At 56.0% G+C, this 16,988-nt stretch overlaps 1 protein-coding gene across 2 annotated transcripts in view; it reads right to left on the bottom strand.

Moving 5' to 3' along the window:
- The window catches only part of GTF3C1 (general transcription factor IIIC subunit 1), a 74,816-nt gene that overhangs the window by 15,991 nt on the left and 41,837 nt on the right, over window positions 1-16,988 (bottom strand). For both annotated transcript variants that reach the window (XM_030301242.2, XM_030301241.2), the window contains exons 13-26: window positions 16,577-16,680; window positions 15,638-15,822; window positions 13,903-14,181; window positions 13,512-13,657; window positions 12,708-12,805; window positions 12,114-12,210; window positions 11,825-12,002; window positions 8,404-8,545; window positions 7,906-8,041; window positions 7,329-7,410; window positions 7,002-7,190; window positions 5,154-5,311; window positions 3,097-3,239; window positions 904-985 (exon numbers count right to left, since the gene is read on the bottom strand). In XM_030301242.2, coding sequence (XP_030157102.1) covers window positions 904-985; window positions 3,097-3,239; window positions 5,154-5,311; window positions 7,002-7,190; window positions 7,329-7,410; window positions 7,906-8,041; window positions 8,404-8,545; window positions 11,825-12,002; window positions 12,114-12,210; window positions 12,708-12,805; window positions 13,512-13,657; window positions 13,903-14,181; window positions 15,638-15,822; window positions 16,577-16,680 — 2,019 coding nt within the window. The remainder of the gene's footprint in view (window positions 1-903; window positions 986-3,096; window positions 3,240-5,153; window positions 5,312-7,001; window positions 7,191-7,328; window positions 7,411-7,905; window positions 8,042-8,403; window positions 8,546-11,824; window positions 12,003-12,113; window positions 12,211-12,707; window positions 12,806-13,511; window positions 13,658-13,902; window positions 14,182-15,637; window positions 15,823-16,576; window positions 16,681-16,988) is intronic.

Consider the following 16,988-nt stretch of genomic DNA (forward strand, 5'->3'; position numbering starts at 1 on the left):
CTGATCCCAGGGTCCAGTGCCACCCTCTCCCCATCCTTCCTGCCCTGGGATTCTGGGGTGAGGACGGAGCTCCACCTGTCAGGGGGCAACCACGAGGTGGCCAGTATGCGGATGAACACTGACCATCAGGGACCAGGAGCGAGTGACAGACTGAACGTGGGGCCTTGATGACATCTCTGCTTTGCTGTGCCCGCACAGGGCTGCCCTCTTCTGAGGTGCTGGGCACGTGGGAGAAACAGCTAGAAGCCCCGTGGGGTTGTTGTGTTTCGTCATCTGCACCAAAAGCACTCAGTACTCCCTGTGCGACCTCAGCTGGCCTGGGCTTTCCCCTAGGGTGACTGCACTGCTCTGAAGAGTCACTTCTCTGCCTGTCCACTGCCCTGGGCTCCCCGAGAAGGGCTGGGTCTCTGCTGTGACTGGCCTCGCCTGGCGCCAGGCCTGACACACGTGCACAGAGCCCGGGGCTGGCTCAGCGAGCGGGGGACGAGGAGACTCTGAGCCACAGGGCAGGGAATCTGGGTCTGGAAAGATGGCTTCACTCCTGTCAGCCGCCGGCCCAGCCCGCCCACAAAGTATCCAGAAAACTCAGGCCCTGTCCTGTCTGCTAACTTTCCAGGGAGTCCAGCGGTTTGGACTTTCCGAAGAGCGGCCCTGTTTTCTTAACTAAAAAGGCCCAACTGCAAAGTGGCGTGTCAGATTCTAACCACCTCTGAGAACCGGTGCTAGAGCCACATCAAACGGGGGCCAAAGCCACAGAACTAAGGAGCCGATCTCCCAGACGCGTGGGAGAAACATCCACGTTGTAAGGCCAGCGGAGGCGCTGCGGGACCCACAGGACGAGACGGGAACCCAGAGACCCCTGCCCTCAGGGCAGGCTGAGCCTGATGACCCAGGGGGGCCTACCTTTGGGTCTTCGTAGTCGCCCTTTCGATTCATGAAGTCCCCGACAAGTGCTTTATCCTGGTACACCTCGGCCAGGCAAACCCTGCAGGGAGGGAGGACGGCTGTGAGGTCTGGCTTGTAACGAGGTCTGTGTTCAGAGTCGCCGGAAGGCTCCTGTTCTAACACATATGGCCTTGGCTAAACACAGAGTACGATTTCCTTATACCTGCTGGGTGATGACGGCTCTTAACAGTGCAGGATTTGGGGTCAGCCAACCCCGAGTCAAGTCAGGTCTGTGGCCGCCCACACGTCACACGCTCGGCCTCTCCGAGCTTCCGTCCTCCACTTATAAACTGAGAACAGGGACTCCCGCCTGCCTGCCCTCACAGGCATCTGGCCAGGACCAAATGAGATGTACTATGTGAAGATGTGCTCTAAATGTTAAACTATCACACAGGCCCTGGTGTCACTACGAGAAAGAGCTCTCATCTCCAAAAGCGTTCTCTGTCCGCTACATATCTTTGTCTCTCCGCGACGTAAGGAGAGTCTGACCTGCCCACTAAGAAGCATGGGCAAAGGCAACCCGTGTTTGCAGGGCTGCTATGAGCCGGGCACTTGCACCTCCACAAAGAGCTTGCAAGGTGGAGGCTGTCATTCCATCCTAGAGCTCGGTGAGGTGTCGGGGCCCCATGGTCACCTGCCTGCCGAGGGCCGGGAGGGTGGGCCAGGGGTGGCTAACATTGGCTGTATCGTTCTGTTCGCAGGTGAGGGCACAGCCCCCAAGTGGATACATGTCTCGTGCCGGGTCCTGCGGCTCTGGGCCGCAGCCCTTCATGCCCCCCTCGCCCAGCAGCCGCTGCGGGACAAGCGGAGGAGCGTCAGGCAGGGGCCAGGAAGCCCAAGTTCCATAACTCACTCCACTGCCAACGCACTATCACCCTGGCCGACTTGCATCCTCTCTCTGGGCCTGTTCCCACTCTGAAAAAAGAGGGGTTTGGAGCAGGTGACCACAGCCCTTCTAGAAAAGTCTAAGATTCTCCACATAGGGCCAAGTGGCTCCCCACAGGAAGGGCCCTCGTGCACTGGCCCCTGCAGACATCTGGAGACGTGTGTGGTTGTCACGGCCGGGGGTGGGGTGCCGCTGGCATCTAGTGGGTGGAGGCGGGGCTTCTACTAAACATGCTACAGTGCACAGGACGGCCCCACAACAAACAATGACCTGGCCCCAAATGTCAGTCGTGCTGAGGGTGAGAAACTGGTCGCAGTGGTTTACTCCACAGTCCACGGCTGGGCTGTCTCCCTCTACAACCCAGCGGACGGCAGGCAGCCCACGGCTCAGAGTCAACCCGAGCCACGCTCTCCTGCCGACCCAGGGCACGAACAACCAGTCGGTGGGAGCAGTCCTTCCCAACCCCGCCACGTGCCCCCTCCTGGCCCCGCTCTCGTGCTGGTGGCAACAATCCCAACCCCCCCCCGCCTCCCCCCCACCCCGCGCACAGCCCGGACGCCCGCTGGTCTTCCCCACTTGAGCCCACGCCTGTGGCGGGGGCGGACAGGGCGGGCGACAGCGCCGTGCCCTGGCCGTGGGAGGAAGGCCTAGGTGGGCAGCCTCACTGGCAACCGACAAGCCACAACGAGGATGCTTTGCGGCCCCCGGCCAGCCGCCACCACCACGCGGACCCGGCCCTCCAGGGGAACGCCGAGGACGTGCTGAGGACGTAATGGGGACAGTGCTCTTGGGTCCGATGACTCCGGTCCTGCCCCGCCTCTTCCTGGAGGGAGCTATGTGACGGGCCCTGACATCTAGAACCGTCCTGAGCACTGAAGACAGTGGTGAAACTCAGCAGACGCCTCTGCCTGACCACACGCCACTGGCGGGATGCATTCAGTAAGCCGCCCAACCTGACTGGCCTCCGCCTCCTCATGGGTAGGGAAGGAGAACAGCACATACGTCACAAGGCTGTCTTGAAGCGTGTAAGACACCGGATACGGAAAACGGCCCAGAGGCAGGCCGAGCCCTTGAAAACTCACGAGCGGTTTCACCCACAGGCCCCAACACTCGGGCAGGCTACGGGCGAGCTATTGCACACTCACCACTCTCTCTGGATTTTAGAGCGGACTCTTGGGCAAACGAGATGCAAGGAAAGTAAAGAACGAACTAGAAGCAAGGGAGTAACTGTGGCCCCAACTTATGAAAGTTCAAACACGGCTTACTTATAGTTCAGATAGGCTTGGGGGTTTCTGACTATGTAGCGAGCTCTTCGTCCGACCGAATGGGAGGTTTTATCCAGAGACTCTTCAAAGGTGGAGTGCAAAATGTCCCGCACAACTTGCCAGGGGACAAATGGGCCCTTCACCTGGAACACACACAAGCCAAGAAGGAAAATCAGTATCCCCAGAGCCTGCGTTATGGGTCACGATTGTAAAGGACAGGGGAAGGTATGTTCTGCGGCGCCTCCTTCCTCAGCGGACACTCAAAGCCGGCCCCTCCCGAGTTTACTTGGATCACATTTACGGAGCACTGACGGTGCGCCTGGCACGAGTGAGGTGCTGGGCAGAGAAGAATAAGCCAAATCCTCAACAACCGGTGGGGAAGAGTGTTCCAGCAAGTAACAGGTACTCGGAGGGCACAGGGTAATGCTGTCTGGAAGGGCAGCATGTTAGGGAAGGTTATGACAAACGTGTCAGCTGGGCGGTTCTCGAGGTTTAAGAGCACATTGCGTATGCTCAGAAACATTCTGTGCATTAGTAGAAACAGAAGCACTGAATTAGCTTCACCATCAGAGACTCAGGAGAACATCTCCGCCAAAAACATGCAGGAAAGGAGCACCAAGACAGGGAAGGGGCTTGATCACGAGGTTATTCTCCGAAAGCCCCCAGAATGAGGTGGCCCAAGAATGTGGTGTGTATTTAAGCAGATGAGGGGAGGGTCTGCTGCCCCAGAACCAAGCAGGGCTCTCCTGGTCCCACCGGCTGCAAGGAGGGTGGGTGGAGGCAGGCACATCTCTCCACTATCACAGAGGCAAGGAACAGAGATCAGGGATGGCAGACTGTCACCTCCAGGTTGTTCCCTGGAGGAAGAACTGGGCTGGAATTTAGGAGGGAATGGGGGGGTGAGAGCATCTGGAGAAGTGGTCAAGAAAAGGGATCCAGCAGGCCTGATGCAGAGGGCATTCTGGGCACGGGACCTCCGCCGGGGCTTCTCTTGGCTGATGCGCCCGAGGACAGGGCACGCAACCTGGGCACCAGGGAAGCCGGTGGTGTTACTACCTGGAGGAGGCCCTGGACTACACGGTGGCAGCGCCCATCCTCTGGCGGCTTCTGTGAACCAGCCTGCCTGGACGTTCGCCTACCTGGATGGCTCTCCCCACGCCCTGCTGCAAACTCAGAAGATCAGAGCAGGGCAAAGAGGCAGGAGTAGTCAGACTAGGAGTCAGTGAGGCTACTCTGGGGAACATGGTGAGAAGGCGAGCTCTGGCTCGGGCTGGGGAACCTTCTTGGAGGCAGTGACATCAGAGGAAAGGGGAAGAATTTGCTCGATGGGAAGCCCCTCCCCAGCTGCCGGGGTTCAAGGACACAGACCGGGAGGAAGACGTGAGTGTGGGGGACTGTGGCACGGAAGGCGGGGACTGAGCCGTGACGAAGCCGGGGAGCCAGGCTGAGGCCACCATCACCATCCCACACGGATTCAGGGAACAACGACCCAGTGGTTACCGTGTGGTGAGCACCGTGCTAGGGGCTGTGGCTACGAAACAAACGGGCAGTCTCCCTGCCTTGAGCGGCAGCCACTCCCACAAGCCAAGAGGGGCCAGAAGCAACAGAAGCAGCGTGCAAAGTCCACGTGCGAAGGACACGGTAAGAACGTGGTAATTACTTCCAATTGGCAGGATCGATGAAGCCTCTCCAGAGATGATAAGCAGTTATGAAAGAAAAATAGGAGTTTTCCAGGCAGGTGAGGGCGGGAGAAGGGGAGCAGAAAGTGTTAGGTTCCCGGTGAAGAGAGTAAGAACAGCGCCGAGCTGTTTAGCCTGCAGGTAGGCAAAGATCTATGTGTGTTAGCCGAAGGCTGGAAAGAAATGAGCAAGGCCGGGAATATTCATCTGTGGGATTCTGGGAAACGTTTTTCCTTGTGGCCAAGCAAAACAGTTGAGCGTCCCAGGGGCCTTGAGTGTCTGTGTGCGGCCACATAGGGAACAGAGCTCCCCACGAGAGGGAAAGCGAGGCGGCAGGCCAGGGAGGGGCAGGGGCCTGGGGGCCCGGGGGCCAAATACCTTGGCATTGAGGACGTTGCTGGCGATCCGGCAGAGCATGAGCAGCCCGTCCTCCTGCATGGACCACGTGACGCGCAGCCGGGTCATCCTCTGCAGCGCGCTCTGGTCGGCCTCATCGTGGTAACGCAGCCTCCTGTTTTTCTCTTTGGGGGACTCTTCTAAGAATATCAGGGGGAGAAGAGAGGGAGCTTCTAACAGCCGGATTGGAGCTGGCACTCTGGAGGGGAAGGGTCCCTACTCGGCTAGTGACATCTGACCAAGGCTATCAGCTACCAGAATCCCATTGTGTCAGAAGCCATAGAAACTAACCGCAAAAGACTCGGGCCTTGACAGATAGATACTTTAACCGCTTCTGTCATTTTCTCTCTGGTCAAATTTCATTGTGACAGGCTGGGCAGCCTGAATGCAGCCCATGTCCCATCCCTCCCACCGCGGTGGTAGGCACTTTGAGGGCTGGAGCATGCGCAGGGCCCCCACCATTCTCCCGCTTGGCGACCTCTGAGATGCTGGGCACACTCCGGGGCACCATGGGGACAACAAGGCGCATCCTTCAGGGCTGCCGTGAGGACTGAACCAGACTGGGTATAAAATACCCCGTGCGGTGCCAGTCACCAACATTATGGAGTATTTACTGTATGCCAAGCACTGGTTTAAGCTGTTTACATATTAACAACCCATAATCAAAATGCTACTTTGCATCAACTCTATAAGGAGGCGGTTATAATCCCCATTTTGTAGCTGAGGACTCTGAAACACGGTGAGACACGGCAATTTGCCCAAAGTCGCACAGCCCAGTCAGCAGCAGACAGAGGGTCTGAACCGTGAGTTCTTACCCGCCAGGTTCTCTCAACATCTCCTCCCCTCGGGATAGACTCATGGCAGTTTGACAAGGTAAACACCATATGCTACTGCTAATTCCAAGAGACTGTTTGTTTAGGACGTTTCTTCCAAATTAAGGCAGAAGAAAAGTAGGGTGAGAACATTTGGGATTCCACGGGACACCGCCACCGGATTTTGCCTTGTGATGAATTCAGGTCTTTGTGAGCCAGACTGACCCCATGCCTATCTGGATAGGCTGGGCTGAGGTTGGGGGGCGGGGGCGGGGCTTTCCAATGGACACAAGCCTATTTGTTATAAACAGCAGCCAAGTAAACCACTGAAAACAGGTTCCCATTTAAACATTCTGTTCTCATCGGAAAACGGTATAGCTATCAGATCGTTGTTACGACACACAGACCACTTAGATGACGTAAAAGTGAACGAAAACACGCACCCATCTCCTCACTGTCCTCCTGCTGTCCTTCGCTAGAATACTTGCCCAGGGGAAGGATCCAAAACAGCAGTCTAAGACACACCCAGGGGCTCGTGAGACTGGAAGAGATCCCGCAGGCCTGGCCTGACCGACTCCCACCTTTCCTCTGAGTTAAAAACACAACGTGACTTTTGAACTTGGCCCCGATTGATATAACGCAAGTATCAAAAGCCAAACCGAAAGAATAATAGGATTTTGGCTGGTTGAGATCAGGATTTCTGCTAATGATTTTTGCTAAGGTTTTTTCAGTTGAGATGAAGTTAGAAAATTGAACTGAGGGGCGTCACAAAGCTGAAAGACCCTATAAGACACAAAGACAGAGGAAGCACGTGAGAAGCTTGAGGATCTCTCAGTCTGCCAGCTCGATGTGGAGGACAAGACGGCGACCGTGCACAGTCAGCCCTACAAACAGAGGGAGAAGAGAAGCCCGGGTCTGGGGGCAGAGCTCAGCCCCGGCCGCAGTGAGACTGCAGTCCGTCTCTGAGCCGGAATGTACAAAGACAAGGCCTAGCCGACGCGAGCGACCATCACGGGACCTTTTTTCTTTTTCTTGATCTTCTTTCCGGGGTCTTTCTTCAGCCGTTTCCGCTTCTGGCTTTTCCCACCCCTCACTCTCCAGTTCCGGTCCAGTGTGGGCTCTCGGTCCATCTCGAACTGCTCTTCCCTGTCAGTGCAGAGCTCAGACCCTGCTCTGGCTTCCCCCCAGATATTCAACCTGCCACTGCCTGGAAATAAGCACAGGAGGTGAGCATTTCAGGATGAGCCCCGCGAAGGCCAGAAGCCGAATGGAACGTGTGGTAGGTAGTCACGTGGCCTGGGCCGGTCCCGTGTCTGTTTCCAAGGTGAACCCCCAGCTCACGTACCTCCAGCACTGAGTGGCAACGGGCGCCTGGACAGAAACGTCTGGAGTCTCACCATGAGCCCATTTTCAGAGGCAGTGTTCTCCTAAAAGACAAGCGCATCACTGGAAAGAAGCAAGGGACCCAGAGCGTCAAAGGCACTCAGGTGTACTGGTCTCTGCCAGGGAGGGGAGGGCGGCTGGGCAGCTGCGTTCCAGAAGCCGTCCGGCTGCCCCTGGGGCTGGGCTTCCCCTGGGGAGCCACTGGCTTCTTGCACACGTGCTCCCTCATGTATGACCAGTGTCTCTCATGGACTTTCTGTTCCTTCTTTAAAAAGGAATACCTGTCCGTGTGACAGAATCAGTTAGAATCCATTGAAAAAAACAAAAAAGAAAACAAACAACAACACTGGCCAGGCAGGTATTTAAAGGGTCTCATGTGCCTTCAATACATACGGATGTAAGTACTTGTGCCTCTGGTCAACTTTGGTTTTACCAAATCAGAAACAGCGAGCCGGGAAAGGGCAGGCGGGGTGGGCAGCTGCGGCAGCGGCTGGGGAGTGGCCCTGGGATGCGTGTTCCCCGTACCCCCCGAAGCCCACCTTCTTGGCCTTGTTGATGATGTAGCTGGTCCAGATCCAGTTACGCTTTAGGTGCCCGTAGAAACTAGAATCGAGCCCGGCGGCTCCCAGCCCGTCCCCGGGGATCGAGCCTTCGTCCACGACCTCACGGCTCCCCCTGAGAGGTGGGAAGTAAATGGAAAGAGAGACCTTCTTGGGAACTGAAAAGAGAGCCCGCGACATGGTGGAGGTATTTTTCCTAACTACCTTTTACCTTCTTGGTAACACGTGACAGAAGGGAAACGCTTGTCCGACCCCAGAATTTTACGTAAATTTCCCAGCTTCTGAATTGTGGCAACCAAGTTTGTTCTGTTTTAACAGTATGTGGGCCAAGGGCTGGCCGGGGCCAGAGGGGCCCGTGGCCGCCAATTTGCGGCCTCTGCACCAGAGACGTGGGCGCTCCCGGCCTGACCTGTGTGGCCGGACACCCAGGAGCTGGAGCCTGTGGGGGCGGGGCGTAGGGGGGGGGTGGGGACGCACGTGGTGTACTCCATCAGGGCACACTTGCGCTCCAGATTGTGCTTGTCGATGGCGCTCTCCTGCTCCTTCTGCAGACTGCCCTCCTCATCAGTGCCCTCATCCTGGCTGCCGTTCTTCCTGATGCGCGGGTAGCGTACCACACCTGAGAGAGCAAACGAAAGCTTCCCTGGTGACCGTGTCCTGCTGTGGCTCCGGCAGGCCGCCTCGCAGCCGCGGGCAAGAGAAAGATTCCCTTCCGGTGACTCCGCTCACCACCGCGGGACAGGCTCTGAAACTGGTAGCCCCTCTTCGTACAAATGCGTTATCATAGATGTCAGGGGGTCAAACACTGGGGTGTGAACCCGAGTAAAGGATTTGTACTCTGGCTGAACTCCACGAGGGAGGGAAGGCAAGCTGGCAACAGGAGAGGCCAACGGCCGTGGGGGGATCGCGAGCAGAGGAGCCCTGGGGCCTCCTTCCTCAGGGAAAGCCTATGGAGCCCCTGTGTGCCAGCCAGTAGGAGGCGGTAATCAAAAATGATGCACTTGGCAGGGGCCGTGGAGTCAGGGTCAGCAGGGATCTGGGCAGATAGCTCAGTGCAGTGTCCCTGGGCCAGGTGGGGTCTGGAGGACAGCCAGATGTTCTCTGAGTGTCCAAGAGCTGCATTAACACAGTTGAGCAATAGCGTTCTATAAAGGCACAATAAAGAAAACTGTGTTTCTTGCAAGAAAACATAAACCGCTATGAACTGTTGCTTGAGTAAGGCAAAGGAAGATTCTGGTGATTTGCACACTACCCAAGACGGTCTTCTAACATGCTCGACTGGAGACATTAGTCTGGGTGGGGGCGGGGGGTTGCGGGGGAGCCCATGCCCCACACTGCTTGCTGGTGTTTACATAAGACACGGGGTTCAAGCTCTGCTTCAGCCCATAATTTGTTGGTGGTGGTGTTCCTGGCTTAGAAATGAAGAGGTCAACCTCAGAGAGGTCTTCAGGGGAGCTCAAGGTCACACATGTGAATGGCTGGTTAAGCCTAGGAGGACTTAAGGCAATGCTTCTCCTGTGCGCCACCTCGCTGTGAGTTCGAAATGCAGATTTAGGCCATCCCCACACCTGCCGAATCCAAAGCTCTGGACAGGGCCCGGTAATCTTCATTTTAACAGTCTCTCCCAGTGAATCTGCTTGGTGATACCCATACCCATGCTTGGTGAGCCCTTGCTCTGAAGGATGCTCATGTCTTATTATATGGTACTTTCCCCTTAGTCCTTGGGGCAGAACCTCCTTGAGTGGCTTTTTTTTTTTAATTTTTTTTTTTTTAACATTTATTTATTTTTCAGACAGAGACAGAGCGTGAAGCAGAGGAGGGGCAGAGAGAGAGGGAGACACAGAATCCGAAGCAGGCTCCAGGCTCCGAGCTATCAGCACAGAGCCCGACGCGGGGCTTGAACTCACCAGCCGCGAGATCACGACCTGGGCTGAAGTCGGACGCTTAACCGACTGAGCCACCCAGGCGCCCCTCCTCGAGTGTTTGTTAAATGAAGGGACAATCGGTGCCTGCTTAATGGACTCTAAGCCTCCCCTATTTCTGCTTATGAACACTTAAAGGGATGGAAATTCACCAGTTGTCAGGCCTCAACAACTCTGGTGCAAGTAACATACCGGTTCACAAATTTTTATCTGGGTATAAAATGCAGAGGAATTGGGGCACTCTAAAAATCCGAAATGGTAAAAGCCTAGCTCACTGAATGCCAGAGGATTCTATGAAACACACGAGTTCTAAAACCTGTCTGGACCCATTACATTAAAGGTTCTCACTGCAAGGGTTCATCACCCCGCCAACAGCAAACAAATCTAGCAAACACAAGTGAGCAGTGTGGGTCATGGGCTCCCCCGCAGCCCCTTGCCCCCATCCAGACCTGGGCCTCCGGCTTTCCAAGAAGTGAGGTGCAATGGTGACCTTTCGGCTCTGTGACAGGAGCAAGGGAAGAGGGCTCCCCTGCCAGGTTCAGACCGGACATGGCAGCCCTTCCTCCTAGTAGAAGTGGCACGAAGAGACCAGGTGGAAACTGGCTTGGAGGAAAGAGCACTGGTCTATGGCCTTGCACAAAGCCTGCATCTAGTCAACCAACATTCACGGGACGTCGACCGTGCACCAGGCACTTTGAGACACCGTGGGGATGGAAGCCAAATCTCCTGTGCGCAAGGAATCCTCAGAAAGAGCAGCTGACAGCATAAAGGTGCTGAAAAGCTTCCTCAAAGAGACGATGCTTGATGCACGAGTGGTCACTGCCAGGTGAACACAAGTCAAGGGACATGGCAGGGATAGGAAGAAGACACGAGCAAAGGCCTGACCCCCAAACCCGACTCATCCGACCTGCTGGCCAAATCTGTTCAGTTCTTCCTCCAAAACACCTGCCAAGCTGTCCCCCTCCTTCACTGTCACCAGTGGACATCTCTCTGGGACAGGAGTCACAGCCCTGTTTCTACTCTTGGGGTCCTCCATTCGTTCCCCACCCAGCAGCCAGGGTGAGCTTTGAAAAATGGAAGGGGCGCCTGGGTGGCTCAGTCGGTAAAGCGTCCGACTTCAGCTCAGGTCACGATCTCGCGGTCCGTGAGTTCGAGCCCCGCGTCAGGCTCTGGGCTGATGGCTCAGAGCCTGGAGCCTGCTTCCGATTCTGTGTCTCCCTCTCTCTCTGCCCCTGCCCCGTTCATGCTCTGTCTCTCTCTGTCTCAAAAATAAATAAACGTTAAAAAAAAAGAAAAAAAAAAAAAAAGAAAAAAGAAAAATGGAAGAGATCTTGTCACTTCTTGCCTACAACTATCCAGCGGCTTCTTCCTGCTCTTAGAATAAACCCAAACCCCGTACCAAGTCCTACAGGGCCCCCAGAGTCCTGACTCCTCCCTGCTTCTCCAATGGCAGCTGCCACTCTCCTCCCCGCCCTCACCAGCCTCTTGCTTCTCCCAATGATGCACGTGACGTTCCCACGCCTGTACTGCTCTTCCCCGGCTCTGGGCTCGGCCTCAGCCTTCAGAGCTCGGCTCAAATGCCACCCCATTAAAACAGCCTCCACTCACGCCCCTGCATACTTCCTCCGCAGCATCTGTCTCAGCAAGGGACGTGGATCTGTGTGTCTTCTCTGTTGAGAACTAAGACTCAGGAAGGCAGGGGTGCGTGTGTCCGGGTCAGGCCCAGGAATGACAGACACCAGGTGTGCAACAAACACCTACTGAATGCACGAGTGAATGAAGACAAAGCAGAGTGGCCTGGGGGCCCCCCTACTCGAAGCCCATCGCCCTCCTTCCTAAGGGAGCCCCAAGGACACTCTAGGTCTCTGGAGAACAGTCTGCAAACCGGCGGCGACTTCTAGTTTCTTCTTGCTCTAAACCCCACTGATGGCACAGAGAGCGGGGAGAACAGGGAGCCCCGCAACGACAGACGGTACCTAGAGGGGTGTTGAGGCAGACGCACTGCAGGTCAAACCAGTAGTTCTCCACATCCTGCATGGACTTCAGGACATAAAGACGCCTTTCGAAGGGCCGGCTGCTGCGGGCCAGGTTGTAATGTGGGTCACAGATGGTGGTGTCAACGATGACCGCGTTCTTCTTCAAGAAAATGAACACCTAGGGAGACGCAGACGGGGCGAGGGGGGAAGCTGAGAACCACGGCCGGCCAGCTGTCTGGAAACCGCTTGGCCATCAGGACCCCCTTCGTTTGGGCACAGGACACGTTACCTGATCCTTGTCCTGAAACTTTTCTGTGGGGCCGAACTGCAGCAGCCCCATGTGGCACAGCCTCTGAAGGTTCTCCACCACAGAGAAAATGTAGCGTCTGGAAAACAGAGGGGAGCGGCGGGTTCCGGTGCCAGCACACTCGGCCGTGGCCAGGAGGTCCGCGTCAGGCGAAGGCGTGGGACTCGCTCGTGGCGCCCTCTTCTACCTCATGGGGCCTGACCTGTGCAGAGACCCGGAAGCCCCTTCCCGGCACCCGACCAGGGCAATGGAGCGTGGATCCGACATAGGGTTTTGATTGAGAAAGTAACATCAGCCAAAGGAAAAAAAAACCGACTCCGAACCTCACAGTCTTTATCAACAGATTTTACTTGAAAAGAACCTTGAAATTAAGTGACAAAATTCTCCAGCCCCCACTTCGTCTGTCTCTGTGCTTTATCCAGAAGGCTCACAGGGTCACTGAATGAATGAAAACCCCGAGTTTTCTGAAAACCCCCAGCACCTTTTTCTGTTCCTGGTGAACAATTATTCAGAACCCTAACTTCAAGGGGCCCACTGGGACTGTCACCCAGCCTGCATCGTTTTCAGGGACCTTACCTCTTGTACAGAAGCTGCTGTCGGATGGGCCTGGGGAGAAAGCGGATCAGCGTGTGCTTCTTCAGAGGGTCGTTCAGAAACTCCTCAAGGTTGTCTACCTAAGAGGTCATTTTCAAGATCAGCTTACCCTCAAGGCCAGGGTCAATTGCAAGAACCGTGAAAAAACACACACCACTCCTTTCTGGGCAGCAGTCTCTCTGAACCTATTTTCTCCTTTTTTGGTATTTACCAAATTTCTAGAAGCATATTGCTACAACATAATTATTTGTCTCTTTCGATATATCTAATAGATCTAACTTTAAGTCTTTCAAGTATTTCCTTTGACACACCAAGCAACCATCCATCTATCCAGCCAATAATTTATCTATGTCTATCCAACCATCCTGTTTATCCTATCTATCTGTCTATCTACCCACCCACCCATCCATCCATCCATCCAAGCTGTCCATCCATCCATTCTCCATCACCTACCTATCTGTCTGCCTATCTACCCACCCATTCATCTAATCTATCCATTCATCCATCCCATCTCTCCATCCATCCATCTCATCTCCATCTATCCCCCTTCCCTCCATGCCTCCCTCCCTTCCTACCTTCCTTCCACCCGCTCATCCATCCACCCAACCATCCACCCATCCAATCCATCCATCCAATCCATCCTTCCTTCCATCCATCCATCCATCCATCCATCCATCCAGACAACCACAAGTCTGGAAGTACTTTTTCCCTTGACCAGGTGAGTGTAGGTCCTCTGGTCTAGGCTGAGGGACCAGCCCCCACAATAGCCCTGGGAGTCATCAGTACCTTATAACTGACTTGCACAATCTGAATGAAGATGGAAAGGGGCAGGCAGAGGAGGATGTCACTGACGAGAGCCCAGCCGAAGCCAAAGTCCTTATGGACAGGGATGGGAGGGACATAGCGCATCCATGAGGCTTCATCCACATACACTAGGAGAGAATCAGAGTCAGTGCTGCAGGCAGGGTGCCAGACATGATGGCGACATCATCCCGGTAGGTCCGGATTCCCTCTCACCACAAACTCGGGCAAACCCCTACTTGTCAGGCAGGAGGCCCACGGGTTCATAGAGTCTAGATTATGACTCTACTTTGATGGGGCGCTGTGGGGATTCAGCCAGCTCAGATGAGAAGGATGAGGAACCATTAGGACTCCCCTCCAGAGGGCAACAGCTCACCTTTCTCCGTGGGGGGCTCCACTTCAGTCTCCAGGAAGGTTCCCCCTAGGCTGTCCTTGGGCAGGGCATCAGAGGAGGTCTCCGTGTAATTTCTGGAGAAGGGCCGGACTCCCATCCTGCCTGACTCCTGCTTTCCCATTCTTCTTTCACTGCCAAGGCCCAGCTTTGTCCGCACATGGCTGGCAGGGTGCCCGTAGATTAGGTACCACAGAAACATGTGTACCACCCGCAGGCGAGGCATTTTGGGCAGAAATCCTAGAGAACGGCCAAGTCCTGGAACTGAGGCAAGAGGGGGTGGGGGGAGGGAATGCTTGAAAACTCCCAGATTCACTTCACTTCAGTCCACTCAAACTCACAGTGAGCGCTGTTCAGACTCTCACAGAACTTACTTTCTAATACTTTTTAGGTATTAACAAGATACCTAAAGTCACACGACAGATGGAAACGGCCGGTGCAGAGAACCAGTGGGGACGTGGGAGGAGGGCTAGAATTCCACCTAGAGGGCAAGTAAGGTGGTGGTGGTGGGGGGGACACGCAGGGACTTGGGGATGTGCACCCTGGGACAAACGCAAGGTGCCGGAGGTAAGCGTGTGCCCGGCACATACCGTGGAGGGCCAGAGGCCGGGGGGATGGGGGGGGGAGGAAGGAAGGAGGAGAGTGCAGTGAGCGAGCCAGAGTGTGACAGAGGAGGATACCGCCACACAGAGCCTGACAGGCCTCCGGACGGGGACCTGGGCTTGACGGGGCTGTGCAAAACACCCCCACATCGGGGTTCTTTGAAAGCATCCCGTTTCTTTGTTGACACAAATAAAGTACTCCTTGGCTTTTCCCAAGGAGAGAGGACAGGAGAGAAAGTAAGGAGCCACAGGATCAGGGAGCGAGGGCGAGCGGGCAGAGGCCCTCCTCCACCGCCGTGCCCACTCGAGCAGCATGCTCACTGCCTTCTGTGTGGCCAGCGCGTGGGCCGATCTGCTGCCCCGGCACTGGCCGCGGCCCTGGGCTCCCACGGACTGCGGTTGCTAACCACGGAACACCCCGGGACCCGCAGAGCAAAGGCAGGCCTCCTGCGGTGATGTGGCGCACCGAGGGAGGTCACACACACACACACACACACACACACACACACGCACGCTGTCTTCTGCCCCGGGATCTCAGGTCTGCTGCGCTGCGCCCACACCGGGCCACGGCCCGTGTCCCATGAGCCGGGAGAAGAGTGACGCGTACCTGGCCGCCCGCACTGGGCCCGCACACTTTCACACTAGGGCGGCTCGACGGGGGCCGAGGGAGGAGGCAACCCTGTCGGAGAACGGACTCTGGGAAGATGACACGGTGTTCAGACTCATCAGTGACTAGATCTACCAGAAGGTCTATGGGGTCGGGAGGGACGGAGGTTTTCTGTGGTTTATGCGGTTCATATTCCAGCCCAAGGATGCGGAGCAGAATGAGTCTTTGTGCCTAACTCCTCTCGCTAGGATCTAGCACGGTTTCATCTGAGCCTCATACTCAGAAGCGAGGCCCACTGGGCAGAGACCATGCCCATTTTGCAGATGGGGGTACTGACGGCAGCAGAAGTCACGTGGCCAGCCCCACATGACCCAGCTAGCCATGCAAACCTGATTCCTCGGACTCTAGCCGAGTGCTAGACTGCAGAACACCAAGTGACTCGAACGCCGTCACGCGGCCCACCGCCAACCACCGACACACCATCAGACGTCGACGAGAAGCTGCTTTTTACCTACGACAGGGTGATAGTTTTTCAGCTGGGTGATGCCCATCTTCTCGTCTGTTTTTTTCACCCGTCCAGTTTCTGGTTTGGAGGAAGTGTTCAGCTGAGAGTCTCCTGATCCGCTCGGACCCTCTTTTTCTGGACTTTCTTCTTCAGCTTCTGCTTGAGGCGCTGGAGGCTGGACCACTTTAACCCTGCAGTTCAAACAGAAGCTCAATACCCTGCCGGGAGGACCAAGAGCCGGGAGAAAGGACAGGGTCTGTCCTGGCAGATCAGATGAAGCCACTTGGCCCTGGAGTTTCAACCTTGGCCGCCCGCAGGAGCCAAGCAGATGCTGTGCATGAATAAAATGTGTCAGGTCACGAGACGTTTGGGGACGACAAGGGCTGTGGAGACCTGCACAGTGTGCCCCCACCTCCAGGACAGCCTTCTGAGAAAGGCGGCCCAACGTGCCGGGTCCTCTGACGCTTTCAGAAATGCCAGAGGTAACGGATTTGATGGGAAATCAATCAGCAGCCAGTTCAAAGTACGTGAGCCAAGGTCCGCAATCCACGCGGAGCCCTTTGCCTGCCCATCGGCCATCTCCAGGTTAAAGCCGGCTAAGAATTTTCTCCCACCCCCGAGTTTTCTCAGTCCGCGAGACACTTCACAAGATTAGAGAAGGCCTCAGAAAGGCCACTGGACTCATTTGGAGCCATTAGGGGACTGAGCGAGCCTCGCACACACAGGGCCTATGGTTCGGAGTGCTCTGTCGATGCCGCGAGGCAGAGTCGAACGAACGAAATGAGGACTTTGTTTTTTCTGAAAAGTCAAGAAATTGCTCCTAAGCCCGTGAGTGTGTTGATCTCACACGAGTGCGAATAAAGGGTGCTCGTGAAAGCTGCTCCAGGAAGGCCACAGAGACCCAGGCGGCTTCCCTGTGAATTCCCGCGGGGCGCTGCGACTTGCCTGTTTGCCATGCTGGAGTTGGAGATCCGGAAGCGCACCTGCTCGATGGCACTCCTCACGAGCGGGTCATTCTGGTCCATGGATGGGTGCACGACCAGGTCCACCTGCAGAGAGGGCGGAGCAGCGTCCCACAGGGCAGGGGGGGAGCCGGGGCACACGGAGCTCTACGGCTCGGTTCCTTGCCGGAACACTGGCTGTGCCTGCTTTCACTAACACTTCCAAGAGACACGTGTAAGCCCGGAGCAAAAGGTGTCGCTGAACGGTCTGCCATGACAATTTCTGGCATCAAAATCCCTCCTCCAGTGATCGAGCGAGAGCTCTGCCATCGGTGACGTGCCGCTCTGCTCAGGTGAGGACTTTCTGGCCTGGAGCCGGAGCGACCCGCCCTGCAGTCCCCTGGCGGGGCTGTCCC

Source organism: Lynx canadensis, chromosome E3 (genome assembly GCF_007474595.2).
Source record: "Lynx canadensis isolate LIC74 chromosome E3, mLynCan4.pri.v2, whole genome shotgun sequence".
Classification (NCBI taxonomy): Eukaryota; Metazoa; Chordata; class Mammalia; order Carnivora; family Felidae; genus Lynx; species Lynx canadensis.